General features: G+C 30.5%; 1 protein-coding gene across 2 annotated transcripts; it reads left to right on the plus strand.

The window, feature by feature from the left end:
* The first annotated feature begins 125 nt into the window (after positions 1–125).
* Positions 126–6751, plus strand: LOC115886419 (mannose-1-phosphate guanyltransferase alpha-A). Of its 2 annotated transcripts, none has more exons than XM_030905564.1 (6): positions 126–306; positions 357–555; positions 612–995; positions 1049–1328; positions 2614–2878; positions 6552–6744. In XM_030905564.1, exons 1-6 carry the CDS (start codon positions 267–269, stop codon positions 6626–6628), a joined length of 1245 nt encoding a protein of 414 aa, XP_030761424.1. In that variant the 5' UTR covers positions 126–266; the 3' UTR covers positions 6629–6744. The 2 variants fall into 2 exon arrangements, with proteins under 2 accessions (XP_030761424.1, XP_030761415.1); XM_030905555.1 differs by having other exon boundaries at positions 133–306; positions 6568–6751.
* The last annotated feature ends 1492 nt before the right edge of the window (positions 6752–8243 follow it).

Below are 8243 nucleotides of genomic sequence, written 5' to 3' on the forward strand. Positions count from 1 at the left end.
TGTCGGTACGATTTGACAGCAAATAAGATACGAGTTCAGGTCAGGGAGGGTGGGTAACTCTATTTTCCGGCCGGATACGCCTAGCAGCTTAGGCCTTTAAATTTATTAAAATTAATGGAAGATTTAGCAACTTAGCCTCGAAATTAAAAATGATAAAAATATTTTTAAAAAATTGTTTACGTGTCTTTAGATAAGCTTTATTTTATTAATAACGCACATTTACTTAATTTAAATTATATACTAACAAAGAAAACAAAAATCTCACTATGTTAAAGGCTGTGATCCTAATTGGAGGCCCCCAAAAGGGTAACTTAATTTGTTTGTTATTAAAATGCATTATCGTAATTTTGTTATAGGCACCCGTTTTCGTCCATTATCGCTAGACATTCCAAAGCCCCTATTTCCCGTCGCCGGACTTCCAATTATCCAGCACCACATTGAAGCTTGTTTATCTGTAAAAGAGCTAAAAGAAATTTTTATTATCGGATTCTATCCAGTTACCCAAATACAACAATTTGTGAATGACATGCAGTTGCAATATGATATTCCCATAAAGTGCTTCAACATATTTGAGTGCTTGTAAACACTCTAGTTATTTAAATATTTTTTAGGTATCTCCAAGAGTTTACAGCATTGGGAACAGCAGGATGTCTGTTTCACTTTAGAGATCAAATCAGGTTGGGTTCTCCAGATGCCTTCTTTGTAATGAATGGCGATGTATGTGCTGATTTCTGTTTAAACGATTTATATCAATTTCACAAAGACAGATCGGCAGAAGCGTTTATTACAATAATGAGTACAGAAGCAACAAAACAACAATCGTTAAATTATGGTTGTTTAGTATTGGACAAAAAGTCTAATGAAGTTACTCATTACGTCGAAAAACCAAGTTCTTATGTGTCTACACTGATTAACTGTGGTGTTTATGTTTTTTCTTTGAAAATATTTAATATTATTGGAGAAACATTCATGTCAAAGCAAGAAGACTATTATAAGTATGTTTATAAAACATAATGTTTGATAACTTTTATATAATTTTCCTTTTTAGGAGTAATGGAAATGGAAGTAAAGATGCAGGTTATATCCAACTGGAAAGAGATATTTTAACACCCTTAGCTGGTACAGGCAAATTGTTTGCTTTTCCTGTGTCAAATTGGTGGTCCCAACTTAAAACTGCCAGTTCTGCTATTTATGCTAATCGCCATTACTTGGAATTATACAGAACAAAGTATCCTGAAAGGCTAGCAGGTGGTAGACAGTCTGAACAATGTAAGATAATTCCTGATGTTCACATTGATGATTCTGCTCAAATTCACCCAACAGCAGTGGTAAGAGTTACTTTATATATATTTATAGTAATAATTTATAAATGCAGTATTTCATTGGTTAATTATCAAGTCATCAATGTTAGTTCAAATTAGTTCCCAATTTTCCACATGATCATACAATTCAAGCTCATTTAATGTAAAGTATTGAAATAAAAAAATGTCTATACCTATGTTGCGGATTCATTTCTCCAAAAAATTCTAATATGGCTTATAAGAATATACCTACAGGGTGGCGCACCTCATTCGCTTCGGTTGATTATACGAAAACGGAAAGATGTAGAAACAAATTTTTTTATGGGTATATGTAGAGAGGCAATATGCATAATTTCAAATTATTTTCAAATGTACAGGCCTTGTGTGCAGTGTCAGAACTAATATCCATACCAAAGTTATATTTTTTCTTATCGAACGCCCTGTATTTTATTTAATTTTTGGATTCTTGGGCATAAGGCATTTATTATAAGGGTTTAATATGTTTAAATGCTTTGGTTTCTGAGATATTTAAAGATATTTAAATATGTGTGCTATAATAAAAAAGCTTTTAACACCCTGTACATTACCTTTTAGAGTTAATTCTTGTGCTAACTTTGAAGCCAGAGAAATAAACTTTACTAAAAATGTTATTGCTTCCTTAAATGTATACAGGGGCATCAAAAACTGCTGGGCTATTTTTAATATTTATTTTACATAAAAACTTCGTTATTTCAAATACAACACTATGTATTTTTTTAAATAAGTCGAAGCAGATTTAAATGCTCTTTCAAACTATGTTAGGGTTTCCTATACCTATCTAGCTCAGATTTTGAATAAAAATACAGGGCGTTCCATAAGAAAAAATATAACTATGGTATGGATCTTGTTTTCCCACATATACCCATAAAATATTTTGTTTCTATATCTTTCCGTTTTCGTATAATCCACCGAGGCGAATGAGGTGCGCCACCCTGTATATACTGCTGTTAAACAAAAGATGTTTATACTATGCTATATACTGCTGTTATATAGCAGTGTTTACAAAAAATAACTATTTTATTTTGTAGATTTTCATGCAGTGGCGAAATACATATTAGAATTTTTTGTATTGAAATAGTAGCTTTTCAAAATTTGAAATAAATTAAAATTCTCAGTAAATTTAATTTGAATAAATTTACTGAGAATTATAGGAGATCTCAGTGACTTTTTTAAATAAAAAAAGTATTACATTATTTTGAAGGGATGCGACGCCCATCACCCGCATCATTAAAAAACTTTGCTACCGCTGGTAACAGGTATTCCTTATTTTTAGATTGGACCTAATGTAAGCATAGGGCCTGGAGTAATCATAGGGGCTGGCGTTAGAATAAGGGAAAGTATAATATTAGACGCTGCCGTGATCGAAGAACGCAGTCTGATACTGCACAGTATTATTGGTAGAAATTCCAAAGTCGGTAAATGGGCTAGAGTAGAAGGCACACCCTGTGATCCTGACCCTAATAAACCGTTTGCTAAAATGGAAAACCCTCGCTTGTTTAACATCGATGGAAGATTAAATCCTTCTATTACAATATTAGGTAAGTATCAAAGTTCTATACATTAATTCTAGAAATGCCATAGAAAACAATGATTATGTCTAACAAGTAAAATTAAGTAATGTTTAGAAAATATTTTCTTTAGTTTATTTTAAAAAGATAAAAAAATAAGTCACGCCAATATACAGGGTGTCCCAGAAATAAGTGCAAGTATTTTATTGGGTGGTAGATCTGGCCAAAAGAAACATACTTTCTCTTTACCACTTTCAAAATAAATTTAGAATAACCGAGTTCTTTGAGAATTTAAAAAAATGCAACATTTTCAGAGCCGCTGGCAGTAATCGATAAATCAGCGACAGATACCAAGCAATTACGCCTTATACTACCAGTTAAAATGCTTGCATTTATTTCTGGGACCCCCTGTATAATAAAAATAATAAATAGTCTTTATTGTAATACATAAAATACGTACCAGACATAAAATAAGAATCACAAAAGGCACAATTAAAAAATATATTGATATGTATAAATGTATTTTAAAAGAATATTTTCAATGTTAAAACATTTTTCTAGAGATTCAAAATATCTAAAATATTGTTCTAAGAACTCATTTTAAGATTTTTTTTATGAATTTGTTTTTTTTATATTTAAAACTTTTTATTTTCTTTAACATGGGTAAGCCCATGTAAAATCTGTTCAGTAAAAGAATATATGACATATACTGGGTGTTTCAAAAAACATGTGCCATCTCGCGTGGGGAGATTCCTCACGTAAAAATAAGATTAATTTTTCATATCGGCATAGGTTCGATTCCGCTTTGTTTCGTAGGTACAGGGTGTTAAAGTCTTAATATTTTTTCGATTTATTATAATTTTCTCCCAAGTACTTTTAGCCCGAATGAAATTTTCAGGGCAAAAGTTACTATAAATGCGACATGTTTTAAAGCTAAAAAAGTGTCGACATATTCACCAGGAACGCCACTGACTTTTTTTTCTCTTGTTAGCGAAGTAAGCAGTTTAATGCCGATTAAAAGTTGTCTCTTGATATTTTGTCGATTTTGGTCTCCTTGATGAGATAAACGCAATTTTGATTAATTTGCCTTGATCCAAGTCTAATAGCAACCTTTAAAAAATTTAATATCATTAACTTGCGAACGTTTTAAATAAGTACTCATTGATTCCTCTCAAAGTTCCTATAAACTTGGTTATGGAAATGCATAGTTTTAGAGTTATAAGATGTTAAAAATTTTTAAAATTGGATTTTTTGTAATTATTTTAAATACCATTATTTTTTTATTTGAAATTGCTCTAGGTTGGACTAATAGTAATAATAACTAACAGTAATAATATTTAATAATAAATTAGGTAAAATATATAATTTTTTAATTTTATTTTTATTTTAATAATTTTATTAATTATTAGCGATGGGAACTATCGAATGAATTAGACTATCGAATGATTACTGAATGAATGATTTCAACTATCGAATGGTTTTATTCGAATAAAATCATTCATTCATTTGTATGCTAAAGCATATGTGACAACCTCGCCGTGCGACTAAATGGTTATCGTTAAGCCACGACTATCGAATGCTTTTGATAAATGAAATTTAGTATTCGTTTGATTTTTGTTTGCGTGAGTGCATTATTAGTTCTTCCAATTTTTTATAACTTCGCCTTATAAATACTGTGCTATTTTTGCGTTTATTAATAATATTTAAAATACTAAAATAGTAGTTTTTTTTTAATTGACGAATTGTGTGCGTGTGCAGGTGGTCAAAAATTTTCCGAAAATTTGTGTGATTTTCCGTAGCCCGATCTTTCAATTATTTTATTTTATATGGTATATGGTCTATTTTTTAATGGGAAATTTTGAGAAGTAGCAATTTTTAAGAGAGATGAGATGAACTTAGAACTAATTTTAAAAATACATATTTGTATTTTAGATGTTTTAATAATATGAATTAGTTGAACTTAATAATCATATTTAAGTAATGTGGTTAAGTAAATGGTTATCGAACTCAAACTATGGGATGAGAAAATTAAATTGAAAGTTTTACACGTGCCAATTTAAAAAAAAGTTAACAATGTTTGTATTTTGTTTATGCTAATTCTCTTACATGTAGTTTTTTGCGAAGAAATATTTCATTTATTTTTTAAAGTAAATGCCAGTAAAAGTAAATATTATTTTTAAATAGTAATATAAAGTACCTAATATAAATAATTTTGATTTCTAATTTTTTATTTATATTTTCCTTCCCTTACACTGCATGCTTAGAAAATTAATAAACGTTTATATTTCATGATTTTAAAGTTTGTTGTTAATATAACAAATTAGTTCTGTAATTATTATTATTTAATAAACCAACGTTGGCCAAAAAATGTAAAGACTATATTATTTTTAAATAGGATCTAATATAAATAATTTTGACATCTAATTTGTTGTTTATATTTTGCTACTACGTAAAAAAATGTTTATATTAAATTATTTTAAATTTTGTTGTTAATAGGTATAACAAATTATTACTGTTATTATTATTTTTTATTAAACCAGTCTTTGCTTAAAAACATTAAAAATCATTTTCCTACATCCAAAATAACAAGTATTATTGCAGTGTAACAACAGAATATTAATAAAAAAAATGCAAAATATATAGACATACTATCCCTAACTAACTAAAGCCAAACAATAATATTCTTTGCTAATATCAACTAATACCAATATATGGCAACAGCGCCCTTCATAATGTATTTTCTGTGTAAATACTAGCACCAAAATAAAAAAAAATGTGTCCTTATCTTTATATGACTCCGCAAAAAATCAAAGATGCCGACTTCTTTCATAGCATTGCCACCGACCGCTGTCGGGTTTCTCGGAAAGAAACCTACGTCGCCGGGCGACAACTAAAATCCAGTTAATATTTTATGATAATCGATCCTGACGAATAAATGAATTTCATAAATGAATGAATTTTATAAATGAATGGTTTTTGCTGTCGAATTACTAGAATACAATATTTCAAGGCAGATGACGCATCTACTCGATAATTTTTATTCGAATAGTTTTCAACGAATGTTTTCTTACTAGCTATCGAATTATTCGAATGAATTGCAACTATCGAATGTTTCGATAGTATTCATTCGATAGTTCCCACTACTATTAATTATGATTAATAAAATTGCGTTTATCTCATCAAGGAGGCCGAACTCAACAAAATATCAAGAGATAACTTTTAATTGGCATTAAACGGCCTATATAATTTTGATATCAAAAGAAAGTCAGTGGCGCACGTTTTTTTTTTAAATTTTCCTGTTATAACCCATATGCACGTCCCTGATGAATTTATCGATACTTTTTTAGCATTAAAATATGTAGCACTTATAGTAACTTTTACCCTCAAAATTTCATTCGAATCACTAAAAATACTTGGAAGAAAATTAGAACAAATCAAAAGATTATTAAGATTTTAACACCCTGTAGCTACGAAACAAAGCAGAATCGGACCTATGTTGATATGAAAAATAAATCTTATTTTTAGGTGAGGAATCTCCCCACGAGAGATGGCACATGTTTTTTGAAACACCCTGTATATTAGTAATTTTTAAGTATAGTTGTTATCTGTGATTCTAATTTAAAAAATATATTGTTTTTTCTGACATTTTCTGGAAAAAAAAATCAAATCTTTCTTTAGATAAAATATTATATTGTGATTACAGCATACAACATTTTTAGGTTGTTCAGTGAGTGTGCCATCAGAAACCATACTTTTGAACTCCATTGTACTGCCAAATAAGGAACTGTCAAAGAGCATAAAGAATGAAATTATATTATAATTTTTGTCACTAATAATATAAAGGAATATTTAAATATTCATATTATATGTATATGTATACTGTAAATAAACATCTAAAACAAATAATATTCTATATATTTGTCTCAATCAACAGATATTATTATCTATATTTATCTGATTGATTGATTATTTGATTTTGTAGTGGCTTTTGAAATGATATACAATGTCTGTCAAACTAACTTCTATATAGGGTGCGTCATAAAGTTCGCAAGCAATGGGAAACTATTATCAGATTATAGACTTTGTTTTTTCTTTATTGTGTTTCGTGGTTCCAATTTTCGGAATCGGGCACTAGTTAGGTTACTAGTTTGCAAGAACGGATATAGGCAAAGGATTGCTCATCCTCATAAGACGTACGTTCGCCTCTTCCCGCGCTTCAGCTGACAGTTGTGACGTCATTGTAGCCCTTGTCAAAGCCTTCGTGGCCTTGTCATGATAGTGTGTATTATTAGTTGCCTATGGTAAACTTATAAAAATAACAGCTGAGAAATTTTGAGTTAATTATTTTGTTAATTTTAAATGTGAAAAAGGTGTCCTTAAAGTTTTTAGAGCTATAGAGTGTATAAATACGTTCATTTTGTGTTGTGGATTGCGACAAAGTGCATACTAAGTGTCCACGATTTTGTTTATTAATTATTTTAAAGCAAAATATGGAAGTACTCTAAAAAGAATGCTTGCAAAAGGTGATGCTGGGACCTGCTGTTCTTAAAAATGCATTATCCGAGTATTTAATACGATTTATACAGTTAATTTTCAATACTGCATACATATAAGATGTTTAAATAAATAAACTAAATAATGAACGTTTTGCATTCGGTAACCAATAATGCACGTGTGTGTATTATTGGTTGCCGGATAAGGACTAATAACAAATACGTTTAAATAAAATATACGACGGCCTCCCCATAAGAGCAATGAGAGGATTTACGTCCCAGTATTGTAGGAGGACAGAAAATCGAGTCGAATGTTCAAGACATAGGTTCATCCTTGTTTAGTCAAACCTCCTACAAACCAAGGATTGACTTATGTAGGAAATGCATTGAAATTCTATAGCCATCCTTCAATATCGGGACAGGAATTTAAGCGGTACCCTCCGTATACTTTATTTTAAACGTATTTGACTAATAACCATGACAAGGGCTACAATGACGTCACAAAGCGAGTAGTTTTCGCATGCACCTGGCGGACACTTGGCTGAATGAGCAGTCCTATTAGGTTAACTGTTCTTGACTAGTTTGCGCACATAGCACGCCCACTTATGGCCTCTAAAATTGTGCACAGCGCCTGACCGGCACAGATATTAGAGAGATATCGGAAAACCGAATAGCGTCATCAGTATTTACGCGTACCTTATCATGGTTACGATATGCGCGAGTCAATTTTTAACGCAACACCCGCTAATCGTTACCGCCTGACGTCATTTGCGGATCAATTACACCAAGCGCTATTTCTAAATAACGTTTAAAAATTGCTTAAATGGCCATGTGCGGGTATTTGACAAACGGGGCCGGCCAGCGAGATCTTTTTAGGTTATGTTTGAATTGTTTTATTAGGT

The sequence above is a fragment of the Sitophilus oryzae genome, unplaced genomic scaffold, assembly GCF_002938485.1.
Source record: "Sitophilus oryzae breed Bouriz unplaced genomic scaffold, Soryzae_2.0 scaffold_1145_pilon_pilon, whole genome shotgun sequence".
In the NCBI taxonomy this organism is placed as follows: Eukaryota; Metazoa; Arthropoda; class Insecta; order Coleoptera; family Curculionidae; genus Sitophilus; species Sitophilus oryzae.

Coding starts and splice junctions, on each gene's coding strand:
- LOC115886419 (XM_030905555.1), top strand. CDS start 267: ATGTTAAAGGCTGTGATCCTAATTGGAGGCCCCCAAAAGG. Junction 307..356: donor AATTGGAGGCCCCCAAAAGG/GTAACTTAATTT, acceptor ATTTTGTTATAG/GCACCCGTTTTCGTCCATTA. Junction 2,879..6,567: donor TCCTTCTATTACAATATTAG/GTAAGTATCAAA, acceptor CAACATTTTTAG/GTTGTTCAGTGAGTGTGCCA.